Source organism: Neofelis nebulosa, chromosome 6 (genome assembly GCF_028018385.1).
Source record: "Neofelis nebulosa isolate mNeoNeb1 chromosome 6, mNeoNeb1.pri, whole genome shotgun sequence".
NCBI lineage: Eukaryota > Metazoa > Chordata > Mammalia > Carnivora > Felidae > Neofelis > Neofelis nebulosa.
In genome coordinates this window covers 67,485,183-67,498,876 of record NC_080787.1, presented here as the reverse complement: position 1 = coordinate 67,498,876, position 13,694 = coordinate 67,485,183, and the positions used below count along the sequence as shown (strand labels likewise).

Here is a 13,694-nt window from a genome sequence, read left to right as displayed (position 1 = left end):
CCACCAACAGTGCAAGATGGGTCCCCTTTCTCTGAATCCTTGACAACATCTGTTGCTTCCTGTGTTGTTAACAACACCTTCCTGGATGTCTTTGGGAAAAAGTTGACTCGTGTCTTCTGCCCATTTCTTAACTGGATTGTCTGTTTCTTTGGTGTTGAGTTTGGTAAGTTCTTCATACATTTTGAATACTAACCCTTTATCAGATACGTCATTTGCAAATATCTTCTCCCATTCTGTAGGCTACCTTTTAATCGACTGTTTCCTTCGTTGTGTGAAGCTTTTTATCTTGATAAAACGCCAAGAGTTCATGTTTGCTTTTGTTTCCCTTGCCTTCAGCAACATGTCTATTAAGAAACTGCTGCAGCTGAGGTCAAAGAGGTTGCTGCCTGTGTTCTCTTCTAGGAGTTTGATGGTTTCCTGTCTCACATTTAGGTCTTTCATCCATTTTGAGTTTATTTTTGTGAATGGTGTAAGAAAGTGGTCCAGTTTCATTTTTCTGCATGTCACTGTCCAGTTTTCCCAACACCCTTTGTTGAACAAACTTTTTTCCATTGGATATTCTTCCTTGCTTTGTTGAAAATGAGTTGGCCAGATAGTTGTGGGTCCATTTCTGGTTTTCTATTCTACTCCACTGATCTATGTGTCTATTTTTTGTGCCAGTCCATACTGTCTTGATGACTATAGCTTTGTAATATAGCTTGAAGTCAGAATTGTAATGCCTCCAGCTCTGCTTTTCTTTTTCAAGATTGATTTTGTCTATTTGGGGTCTCCTGTAGTCCCATACAAATTTTAGGATTGTGTGTTCCATCTCTGTGAAAAATTCTGGTGGTATTTTGATGGGGATTGCATTAAATGTGCAGATTGCTTTGGGTAGTACAGACATTTTAACAATGTTTGTTCTTCTAATCCATGATCATGGAATGTTTTTCCATTTCTTCGTGTCTTCTTCAATTTCATTCATAAGTGTTCTACAGTTTTCAGAGTACAGATCTTTTTACCTCTTTGATTAGGTTTATTGTTAGGTATCTTACGGTTTTTGGTGCAACTGTAAATGGGACTGATTCCTTGATTTCTCTTTCTACTGCTTCATTATTGGTATATAGAAATGCAACCAATTTCTGTATGTTGATTTTGTATCCTTGTGTCTTTGCAGACTTCATGTATTAGTTCTAGCAACTTTTTGGTGGTCTTTCAGAATTTTTACATAGAGTATCATGTCATCTGTGAATATTGAAAGTTTGACTTCTTCCTTGCCGATGTGGATGGATTTTCTTTCTTTCTGTTGTCTAACTGCTGCAGCTAGCACTTCCAATACCATGTTAAATGACAATGGTGACAGTGGAAATCCCTGTCTTGTTCCTGACCACAGATGAAAAGTTCTCAGTTTTTCCCCATTGAGAATGATATTAGCTGTGGGTCTTTTGTATACAGCCTTTATGATATTGAGGTATGTTTCCTCTATCGCTACTTTGTTGAGAGTTTTTATCAAGAATGGATGCTGTATTTTGTCAAATGCTTTTTCTGTATCTATCAAGAGGATCATATGGTTCCTTTTTTTTTTTTTTTTAACTAACGTGGTGTACCATACTGACTGATTTGTGAATACTGAACCATCCTTGCAGACCAGGAATAAATCACACTTGGTTGTGGTGAATAATTCTTTTAATGTACTACTGGATTCGATTTTCCTAGAAGCTTGTTGAGAATTTCTGCACCATGCATCAGGGAAATTGACCTGTCATTTTCCTTTTTACTGGGGTCTTTGTCTGGTTTTGGAATCAAGGTAATGCTGGCCTTGTAGAATGAGTTTGGAAGTTTTCCTTCCATTTTAATTTTTTGGAACAATTTGAGAAGAATAGGTATTAACTCTTCTTTAAATGTTTGGGAGAATTCCCCTGGGAAGCCATCTGGCCCTGGACTTTTGTTTGCTGGGAGATTTTTGATCACAGATTCCATTTCTTTGCTGGGTATGAGTCTATTCAAATTTTCTATTTCTTCCTGTTTCAGTATTGACAGTTTATATGTTTCTAGGAATTTATCCATTTCATCCAGATTGCCCAATTTGTTGGCATATCATTTTTTATAATATTCTCTTAATATTGTTTGTATTTCTGTAGTGTTGGTTGTGAGCTCTCTTTCATTTGTGATTTTATTTTTTGGGGTCCTTTCTCTTTTCTTTTTGAATTTTATTAATTTTTTTCAAAAAACCGGCTCCTAGTTTTGTGATCTGTTCTACTGTTTTGTTGTTGTTGTTGTTGTTGTTTCTACAACATTTATTTCTGCTCTAATCTATATTATTTCCTTTCTTCTGCTGGCTTTAGGCTTTACTTGCTTTTCTTTTTCTAGCTCTTTTAAAGGTGTACGGTTAGATTGTGTATTTGAGACTTTTCTTGTTTTTTGACATAAAAACTTGTGTTGCCATGTACTTCTCTCTTATGACTGCTTTTACTTCATCTCAAAGGTTTTGGACTCATGTTTTCATTTTCATTTGTTTCCATGTACTTTTAAAATTTTCTTCTTTAATTTCATGGTTAACACATTCATTCTTTAGTAGAATATTCCTTAACCTCCATGTATTTGTGGTTTTTCCAAATGTTTTCTTGTGGGTGTCTTCATGTTTGATAGTATTGTGTTCTGAAAATACGCATGGTAGGATCTCAATCTTTTTGTCCTTATTGAGGCCTGATTTGTAACCCAGTATGTGATCTACTCTGGTGAATGCGCACTCAAGAAGAATGTGTATCGTGCTGCTAATGTAATGTTCTTGATATATCTATTGAGGCCATCTGATCCAGCGTGTCATTTAAAGGCATTGTTTCCTTGCTGATTTTCTGCTTAGATGATTTGTCCATTACTGTGAGGTGATAAAGTGTCCTACTATTATTGTATTATTATCAGTGAGTTTCTTTATGTTTGTTATTAAATGACATATATTTGGGTGCTTCCAAGTTGGGGGCATAAATATCTACAATTAGATTAGTTGTAATTAGATTTAATTCTTGTTGGATAGACCCCTTTATTATGATATAGTGTCTTTCTTCATCTTATTACAGTCTTTGGTTTAAATTCTAGTTTGTCTTCTATATGTATGTCTAATCCGGCTTTCTTTTAATGTCCATTAGCATGATAAATGGTTGTCCATCCCCTCACTTTCAATCTGGAGGTGTCTTTGGGTCTAAAATGAATCTCTTGTAGGCAGCATATAGATGGGTCTTATTTTTTTATCCATTCTTATGTCTTTTGATTGGAGCATTTAGTCCATTTACATTCAGATTGACTACTGATACATATGAATTCAGTGTCATTGTAGTACATGTAAAGTCAGTGTTTCTGGATATTTTCTGTGTTCTTTCCTAGTCTTTGTTGCTTTTGGACTTTCCCACTCAAAGAGTCCCCTTTAATATTTCTTACAGTGCTGGTTTAGTGCTCACAAACTCCTTCAGTTTTTGTTTGTCCGGAAAATACTTTATCTCTCCTCTATTCTGAATGACAGCCTTGCTGGATAAAGTCTTTTTGGCTGCATATTTTTCCCATTCAATATGCTGAATATGTCATGCCACTCCCTTCTGGCCTGCCAAGTTTCTATGAAGAGATCTGCTGCTAACCTTATTTGTCTTCCCTTGTAGTTTAGGGATTGCTTTCCCTTTACTGCTTTCAGAATTCTTTCCTTATCTCTGTATTTTGTAAATTTTACTACGATATTTCTTGGTATTAGTCTCCTTTTATTGATTTTTATGGGAGTTGTCTGTGCCTCCTAGATTTGGAAGTCTGTTTCCTTCCCCAGATTAGGGAAATTTTCAGCTATAATTTCCTCAAATACACTTTCTCTTTTTTCCCCTCTCTTCTTCTTCTGGGACTCCTATGATATGAATGTTATCCAATATTTTTCCTTCCTTCTTTTCATCTTCGTTTATTTTCCATATTTTTATCTTCTATATAACTCTTTGATTCCTCTGTTTCTTGGCTATAGCATTTTTTTTTATTTCGGCCAGACTAGTTTATAAGTCTTTTATCTCTGTCTTTTATGCTTTCCTCTGGCCCAGCTACTATCCTTATGATTGTTGTTTTAACTTCTAGTTTAGGCATATTACTTATATCTATTTTGATTAGATCCCTGGCCATGATCTTGTTCTTCTTGTTCTTTCTTTTGGGATGAATTCCTCCATCATGACATTTTGTCCAGGTCTCTGTCTTCTGTGTTTTAGGAAAGCCTGTTATGCTTCCTGTTCCTGAGAGTAATGGCTATGTTAAGAAGAGGTCATATACTGTCCAGGGCCTGGTGCTTCAGGAAGTTGTTCTGGTGTATGCTGTGTACACCGTGCTATTGTGTTTTGGCTATTCTTTCCTTCGGGTCAGTCCTCTGCAGAGTTTCTCCTTGCTTACAATGGGGAGTGTTTGGACCTTGTCCACTGTGTGTGTGTGTGGTGATTTTTAAGTAGGTGTGTTTTGGTCTGCTTGTTAAACGAGGCTAGGTTCTATTTTGCCTACAGCTAAAGCTTTGCAGCACTCCATGGTCAGGAGACTGGGTGTGTGCAGTGGGGGGGGGGGGGGCAGAGGAAGGCAGTTATGCTAGTCTTCTGGGGGAGAGGCCTGCTGCTCTGAGTCTCAGGCATACTTGCCCAGGTTAAAAAAGCACCTACACAGCTCAGGGGGACAAGGTTTGGTGTAAGCGGCTCAAGCCTCCACTATGGGCGCTGTCCTGCTCACTGAAATCCATCTGTGCTCATGGGCAGGGGTAAAAATGGTGTCAGCCAACTCTCTTGTCCCCAGAGAGGGAAGTTTATGCCCGCTGCTGTTTAGGAAGCCTTCACAGATGAGTGAACAATCTCCCCTTGTGTGTCCCAGGCATCCTCAGATTCCTGCTTTCACTCTGTCTGTGTCCTAGCCATCTGCCCAGCCAGTGGTGCAGTGCTCCTGTGTTTTATCTCTGGTACATGAGCTGAGTTTCAAAACTCCAGATTTTAGTAACCTGGGATGGCACAGACCCATGCATCATCTGGGGGAGGGTCTTATCACCCTGTGGCTGGTGCCAGTTTGTCCCAAAAGGGCAGTCCCAACAACGTGCAGGGGCCTGGAATTCATCGTATAGCACAGAAAAAGTCAGCATCCAGGTTAGCTGCCCTCAGCAGGTGCCTCTGTTCTATGCTAATAAATGGAGCAGCTCAATGGCACCCACCGGCTATTTTGTCCCCTGACAGGCAGTGCCACCTTTCCCAAGTGCACTCCAAGAAGGGGAACTATCCTCTCCCAGAGCGACCCAGGGAATCCTTAGACCACACTGCCTGCTCTTGGGCTTCTGCCCTCCTTCTACACAGGAGCCCCTGTACACCTGTCAGGCTCCACCCCAGTGATGGCCCGGATTTCTAAAACTTCAGAGTTTGAGCTCTGCTGCTTGTAAAAACTTGCAGTAATCAGCCCTTCTCATTTTCCCTGTCAATAGTTTCGGGGAAGTGTTTTTCTTGTGCAATGCCCTGAACCCTGCTTGCACTCTTGCTCTCTCTCCCCTTTTTCCCCGATCAGGGCTCCCTCACCTCCACAGCAATTCTTTTCTCCACCACATCAAGTCTCTGCACCTACTACCTTCCATGATATGAACTCTTCTCTCCCTCTAGTTGTGCAGTTTGTTTTGTGATTCCTCAGATCGGTTTCCCGGGTGTTCACATTGATTTGATATTTATCTAGCATTCGAGGGACAAAGCAAGCACTGGGTCCCCCTACTATTCTGTCATCTTAATTCCTTGGCTCAGCTCTGTGACTTCCATTTGGTATTTTCTAATATCTTCTATCTCTTTGTTGAAATCCTCTGCCTTCATCCATTATTCTCCCAATATCAATGAACATCTTTATGACTATTACTTTGAATTCTTTATCAGGTAAATTACTTATCACCATTAAGATTTTTTCCCCCTAAAATGTTACCATATTCTTTTTTTGGAGCATATTCCCACTTCCTCATTTGCCTAATTCTCCGTTTGTTTCTATTAGGAAAAATAGTGACCTCTCCTAGTATTGAAGGAGTGGTCATAGGAAGACCGAGAGTATGTTTCAGTCAGCTGTTTGTGTAGTGCCCTATGTATTTGGGGGGAGGGGGGGATAGCCTGCCACAAATTGTGCCTCCAATTTGTTTCACTTCCGTCAGGATCAAAAATGCAAGGCCCACTGGCCACCAGAGCCAGGCATTCAAGGGGTGTCCCCTGTATGAAATGCATGTGTTTCTTGGCTTTAGCAGGGTCACAGGACAGCACCAGCCCAGGAAGAACCAACCCATCCAATTTGGTAGGGTGGGACTGTGGGGGTGTAGAAGAGCAGGGCGAGCAGCACTGGCAAGGTAGAGGTAGTACAAAAATGGTTCTGCCTAGTACCTGTCTTCAAAGAGAGATCCAACTGACCCCTGTCCTTCTAACAGACACTTTAAAATTAAGCAATAAATCTCTTTCACATATGGTCTAGGAGCTTCTTTTTCAACTTGCTCCTTTTGCACTGGGTTCTAGGACAAGTGAGTCACTGTTCATATGCCCTTTAAGAGTAGAGTCATACTTTCCTACAGTTTTCTGGGTATCCTGGACATAAGACCTGTTGGTTTCCAAAGCCAGATGTTTTGCGGACTCATCTCCCCAGTGCAGGTCCTAAGGGTTGGGGTGTCTGATATAGGACTCACTCCTCACTCCTCAGGGATGTTCTTCATATTTGTGAGATCCCTTTCACCTGTGGATCACAGCACCAGGGGTGGCTCCATGTCTCTGCCTCACCTATTTCAATGCGGCCTTTTTGTCCTTTGTTGTGAAGGAGCTGTTCAGCTAGTTTTAGTGTCTTTTTTGGAGAAAATTGTTCTATGTGTAGTTGTAGATTTGTTGTGTCATGGGAAAAGGGGAGTTCCAGGTCTTCCTATGCCACCATCTTGAAACACCTTTCTGCTTTCTAAGACTTGCAGGTAGGAACCACAGTACAAAGGTATATTCAGGATTTCCACTCTTTTTCTTACATGAAAGCATAGTTTCAGAGCAAATTTTGAAAAGGCAAAATTTGCCTCTGACATTCTTCCACTTTCTCATGGTAACATCCATACTCCTAGAGTGCTTCTTTCCTGGGTCTGTGTGCTGACCTAGTAAGTACCTACAACACTCCAACCATGTACTTCATGCTCTAAAACTGTCCCCTACAGACTCCTTGTGAATTCCCTTTGCTAACTCTTAAGTTCAAGTGTACCCAGCTTTCTATTCTCAGAACTCTCCTCTTATCACTCAACACACTCTCCCTGGGCTGCTTTATAATCTTAATCCTCCTGTCAATCCCTCTCTATCTATTCCCACTTCCCCCAGCCTAAATCTTTCCTCTGGGCTATAGACCTATGTATTCAACTACCTACTAGATACCTGGATGTCCCACAGTCATATCCAACTTTTAATTCATCCCCTTGCCTCTGTTCTCCACAAACCTGTTCCTCACCCTCAGCTTGTATCCCTTTCTCCCCGGATAGAACCATCATGTACTGAGATACTCAAGCCAGAAACTGGAAGCCATCAAGGCTTCCCAAAGTACCGTCACAATCTATTCATTACTAAATCCCATGGATTCCATCTTCTCAAGATCTCTTAAAACTACACTCGCCTTTTTATTCTCTTTCCCTCCATTTTAGCACATGCTCCCATCATTTTATTCATGGATTAAAAGCAAGTTCTCAAGCTTTTTCCACACCCATCAACACATAATTTATTCTCCACAGATATGAGGAACAATGTGAAGACAAGAAAATCAGATCCTGTTACCTTTTCCACCCTTAAAGTTCATCATTGTAGTATCAGGGCCTTCAGAGTGAAGACCAAAATCATTCAGAAGGCTCAGAAGTGAGCTGCTCTCTCACTTCTCTCCCTATCCTATGCATGTTCTAGCTACGCCATCTACTTACAAATCTCTAAACAACCCACTCTGCCCACAGGGTTTTTTTCACAAGATGCTTTCTCTACTTAGAATGCATCCTAATTCTTATAGCTAATGTTTATTAAGAATTAAAGATATTTCAAAAGTATGCCTCCTGTATTAAAGAGCATAGTGAGTGAATGTCAATCACAGCACAAAAATGATACTGCATAAGAAACTTCTGTAAAGTTATGTTTTCCTCATTAGGAATCATTACCATTCACTCTAACCATGCCTACCACAAACACATTCCAACGATTATCACTGATGATTCCATAGTCATAACTCTCTATTATCTACATTACTGTATTTGAATGATGGCTACTATTGCTTAGAAAAAGAAACTTGACACTTTCTTCAAATGCTTAAAATAGAATCTTCTAAAGAAAACATCTTCAATGAAAGACTTTTTTAATAGATCAAAGAATTCAACAGCAACTATAAAAAAAATCCTACAAGTATAAAGTAGTAATGCAAACAACAAAAAAAAAATTGCTTCTTAAATGTTGAGCTATATCTATAGTACCAATAAATCTGTCATTCTGAAATGAAACGGATCAAACTTCTTTAATCCTACTGGTGGCATAGGAAAATATTCTAGAAATTGTTATATTTAATATATTTAATACTTGAGACCACTCAAAATATAAACAACTATTACACCACTCCCAAATTATGACACAAAGCAAAGGAAAGCTTATTTACCACTGAACACTACATAATGCAGCTGGCTAGAACACTACCATACCTCCAATTTGTTTTTCTCAACAGCAGATTGTAGAGAAGGAGAGGACACCAAAGGCTGAAGAGGAGCATCAGAGGAGGAAATCTGTGGAATGCAGATGAAAAGTCAGAAGAACAAAATGAAAAGAAGGTAATAGAACTGACAGGCACAGGAAAAAACAAAACCCACCTATTTCTGAGATATAAAAGCACTTAGAAGTATGTTAACCAAGAGAAATAATGCATCAAGAAGAGAATATTTTTGCTTTTTTTAAATTCCCATGTGAAGTTTCTAAAAATGTAAGTATTTATTACAGAATAATGTGTGATTTATTTTTTTTTTCATTTTTTTTTTCAACATTTTTAATTTATTTTTGGGACAGAGAGAGACAGAGCATGAACGGGGGAGGGGCAGAGAGAGAGGGAGACACAGAATCGGAAACAGGCTCCAGGCTCCGAGCCATCGGCCCAGAGCCTGACGCGGAGCTCGAACTCACGGACCGCGAGATCGTGACCTGGCTGAAGTCGGCCGCTTAACCGACTGCGCCACCCAGGCGCCCCTAATGTGTGATTTAAAACAGAGTTCACTATGATACAAAATTTAATATGTACTCAGGTATGATCATACCATAAGTATCTGAAAAATAATTAAGCTTCTCAGATAGTAAACTTTTACTCAACATTACTTTTGAAATACTAATGCTCTGAAGATGAAGACACATTGTTTCACGTAGCAGAAGAACACAAATGAACTTCTTTTACTTGTAATAACTGTTTTAAGAATGGAAAATAAAACAGTGCTGAAATAGTAAGTTAATTAGTTTTAATCAGCTGTTTAAGAAAAGAAAAAAGTGTGGGATAAAAGAGTGGGTTAATGCAATATAACAGCTAAGCAGCGGCAGGACTTATCATAAAGCAATTTATACACTTCCTTCTTTAAGATCAGTATGTACAAACACCATTTCCAGTGCTGTATTTGCTGAATTACCCTAAAGCATTATGAGACAGTTATATATGCAGCAGAGGCAATTTATATATGAAAATGCATTTCATCTGAAAGCCTTTTTACACATCTTCCTACCCAATTTCTACATGCATAGTTGATCACTTTAATGGAAGCATTATCTTCCTGCTCTCTTTACTGCCAAAATATAACTGAAATATGTTTACCAAATGCATAGTAGATCTCTGGAGCCATAAAACTGACATCTGTATATATTGCCCTATCATATCAACAGTGCCTCTAAGGAACTGTTTAAAATAAAAGGTGCTATTACAGAAAGGTTATTACATAATGTCAAAATAACATTGGGAGATAAGTCCTCATTCAATTTGCTTGTTATTAAGTTAGTTACGGTTGTAATTCTTGAATCACAACCCAAGACCATAAACTTTAGGGGTTTTTTTCCTTGAACACTGCTTGTTGGCTCTGTTGTAATTGTGCAAACCAACCATTTAGTAACTACTAATGGAAATTACACACAGAAGAAAAGATTTTAAAAGATAAAAGGCACCTTAAACCCTGGCTTCAAAGCTACTTTATCCTATTGGACATTTACTTGCTAGAGATCTTTAATTGCCACTTTATGTAGAAAATAACAGATAAAAAAGCACACAAATGCACTTAAGATGATAGCCTGTACCATAAAGACCTCTTTGCCCCCAAAATCCTGTAATAGCTAAATACAAAAATATAAAAGAGAAATAGGTATATATTTAGCATGTCAAGGGTTACTAATTCAAGGTAATTCATTATAAAAGTGTTTGTTCTTCTTCTGACTGATTTGGCCACTTTTAAAACTCAGAAGTAGGAATATAAAACTATTTAATAAATAACAGTAATTAGGGGCACCTGGGTAGCTCAGTCGGCTAAGTGCTCGACTTCTGCTTAGGTCACAATTTCACAGTTCCTGAACTTGAGCCCTGCATTGAGCTCTCTGCTGACAGCTTGGAGCCTGGAGCCTGCTTCAGATTCTGTGTCTCCTTCTCTCTCTGCCCCTACCCCACTTGCACTCTCTCTCTCTCTCAATCTCTCTCTCAAAAATAAAACATTAAAATAAATAGCAGTAACTTAAGAAAGCATTTTAATGCTCCCTCCTAAAAAAGCTTTAATACTATGTTTCAGCTAGAAAGAAACAGAGAGAGTTTTTCAGTAGGAAAGACACTTGAAAAATCAATGGACAAATTAACAGGTAAACAAATAAACAAACTGTGGTATACCCATAAAATGAATTATTATTTGCCAATAAAAAAAGAATGGTCTAATAGTACTCACAAAAACAGGGATGAATTTCAGAAATATACCAAAAGAAAGACATCACACACCAAAGAGTACATACATATGATACCATTCATATGAAACTCCAGCAAAGACAAATATAATGTAAAGTGAAAAAAAGTAGATCAATGGTTACCTGGGCCAGGGGTGGGAAATAAGAGGCAGTAAGGAACCTTTTAGAAAGGAAAGATTACATATGCCCTCTATTATGGTGGTTACACAAAGGTATATATATTTCAAAAGTCAATGAACTCTATCTTAAATTATCTTTTACTACACATAAATTTTATCTTCAATAAAGTTCACTTTTTTTAATTTTTTTTAATGAAATTTATTGTCAAATTGGTTTCCATACAACACCCAGTGCTCATCCCAACAGGTGCCCTCCTCGATGCCCAATCACCCATCTTCCCCTCCTTCCCACCCCCCCATCAATCCTCAGTTTATTCTCAGTTTTTAAGGGTCTCTTATGGTTTGGCTCTCTCTCTCTCTCTCTCCTTTTTTTTTTCTTTTCTTTTCTCTTCAATGAGCAGGGTTAAGATACATTATATGAGCAAGGAATGAGGAAACAGAGGTCAAATATTGACAATCAGAAGTAAGAGACACCAAAGAACATAGAGATAGATGAGGGAGAAAAAAAAGGGGGGGGGAGTGGCAGGGGGGGAAAATACAGAGGCAAAGAAAACTAGATATTCTCGAGTGTTCTAAATCTCTTAAAACTACTTCTTGCCATCATCACTAAGCACCCTAATAGGAAAGTACCATCATCTGTCACCTAGATTAGTCCTAACTGGCCTCCTTGTCCCAAGTCTTACTCTTCTCCAAACTATGACATTCTCAAATGCAAATCGGATCACTCAATATCCTTAATTAGAAGCTTTATATAGTTCCTACACATTACATTATATAAATATTTCTGAATGTTAAAGGAAACCAAAAAAAGAGAAAGGGAGCATCTCAGAGGATGAACCAAAAAGAAGCTCGATCTCAGCAGTTATTGTTGTCCTTTGTAAGTTTGCTGCTTGCTAACATACTATTCTGAAATCTCATATTAAGTTATCTACATTTACTGTCAAATTCAGAATATATTTTTTAACTACACATTAGCACCATTTCACTGGATTGTGGTATTTTTACAGAGAGAATGAACAAGACTTGGACCTTAGAAAATTTCGCTGGAAATTGGCAGTGTCAGTAAATTCAGTTGCTATGACTGAATGTCCCTCTATTCCTTACCCTTCTCCTGTTCAATCCCTCCATCCATGAGAGAATACACCGTGGGAACCTAGTAAAAATATCCTTCAGGAATAAATGAGTTAGAGTCTTTCTTTTAATTATTCTTAAGCCCAGAGGTTCTTTCTAGGCCACCACCAAAGTAAACTGTATGTGAAGAAACTCCTAAAGCAATACAACTGCATAAACTCACCTCCTAGAAAAGAAAAACTGATCAGGCAAAACAGGTTTCCAACTCCCACCTGTCAGAATAAGGTGAGCAAATACATTTGGAAAGGTATGAAGTATTATAAAAATGCCAATATGATATTTGAAGGCCATAAGGCAAAATGTTTATCTTTTCAAGAAAAGATCACATTATTTTCTTGATCCATTTTTTTCCACTTACCACCTCTTTCAACAAAATAAAATAAAATCCAGTGTTCCAAAATACTGAAAAGCGTAAGACCACTGGGAAATGCCCTATGGCTTAATCACTAGCAATACACTGCTTCAAACTCATTTTGGAAACTCTTGGATATATTTTCCAAGTGGAGATTTTATCATAACAATTCTCAAATGGCTATCTCATGAGCTCTCAATATACTGCAAAGCTCAGGTGTTTCAGGAGTCCAGAAATCATCTTAAAAGTATGATTCCCAATGTTCATATAATTGACACAAAACTTGAAAATACACTTATTGCACCAATAAATAAATCATACAAAAGACACCATCAATTAAACTCATCAATAGGCCACTTAAGAGATTTTGATAAAACTTAACTAAGTAATGATAGTCACCAAATATGTAGAAGCAGCCTAAATTTTAATATACTAACTTGAAAATCTTTGCATAAGTAACAAAGAAATGTCGATTTTGGAAAACTTTCAAAATACAAGTCCTTTAATTGCCACATCAAGTCACTGGCAGACCATAATTAAAGGGTGGACTAAAGCATGGAGGGATTAATCAAAGAACTCTAAGCCAAAGTTGTGCCAGTGATCTAAAGTCTTATAGTTAAGTTTGAGCATTCAAATTTCTTAATTATCTACCTGCTTCAAGTCATTTGTCACTTCCAACCTCCTATCACCTTCCTCCAATATAATCATTACAATAAGTTATATTTATTAAGCACCCTAAATATGTGTGCCAGGTATCCTTTTAAAAATGCAGCATGCCTTATCTTATTTAACTCTTACAGTACTATGAAATACAGAGACCATGATCGTTTCTATTCCACAGATGAGGAAACTAAAATTATAATGAAAAGAATTAACAAAGAAAGCCAACTTGAAACTGTTATTTTATACTAATCCCAATTCACTACCTAATTATTCACCTAAGTTCCTCATCCCTAATAGAAAACATCTAAAATTCATTGCAACTCACAGCCTTGAAATTACTCATGTATCTTAAATAACTATATAATCATCAATTACAAACAGAGCTTAAAAAATTACTAGTGCTAACTCACTTTTATAGTAATAGAGAAACATTACTTCTATAATAATTTCTAAGTTGAAATAATGAATTTAATTTTACTTCTGTTGTATTAACTATTA

The 13,694-nt window shown here is 37.8% G+C and overlaps 1 protein-coding gene across 5 annotated transcripts in view; it reads right to left on the bottom strand.

The window, feature by feature from the left end:
* SMAP1 (small ArfGAP 1) overlaps positions 1-13,694 on the bottom strand; it is a 215,969-nt gene that overhangs the window by 110,815 nt on the left and 91,460 nt on the right. For 4 of the 5 annotated variants that reach the window (XM_058734395.1, XM_058734391.1, XM_058734394.1 and 1 more), the window contains one exon: positions 8,666-8,746. The exons of the other annotated variant lie outside the window; for it this stretch is intronic. In XM_058734395.1, the coding sequence (XP_058590378.1) occupies positions 8,666-8,746 (81 nt within the window). The remainder of the gene's footprint in view (positions 1-8,665; positions 8,747-13,694) is intronic. 5 annotated transcript variants of the gene reach the window in all.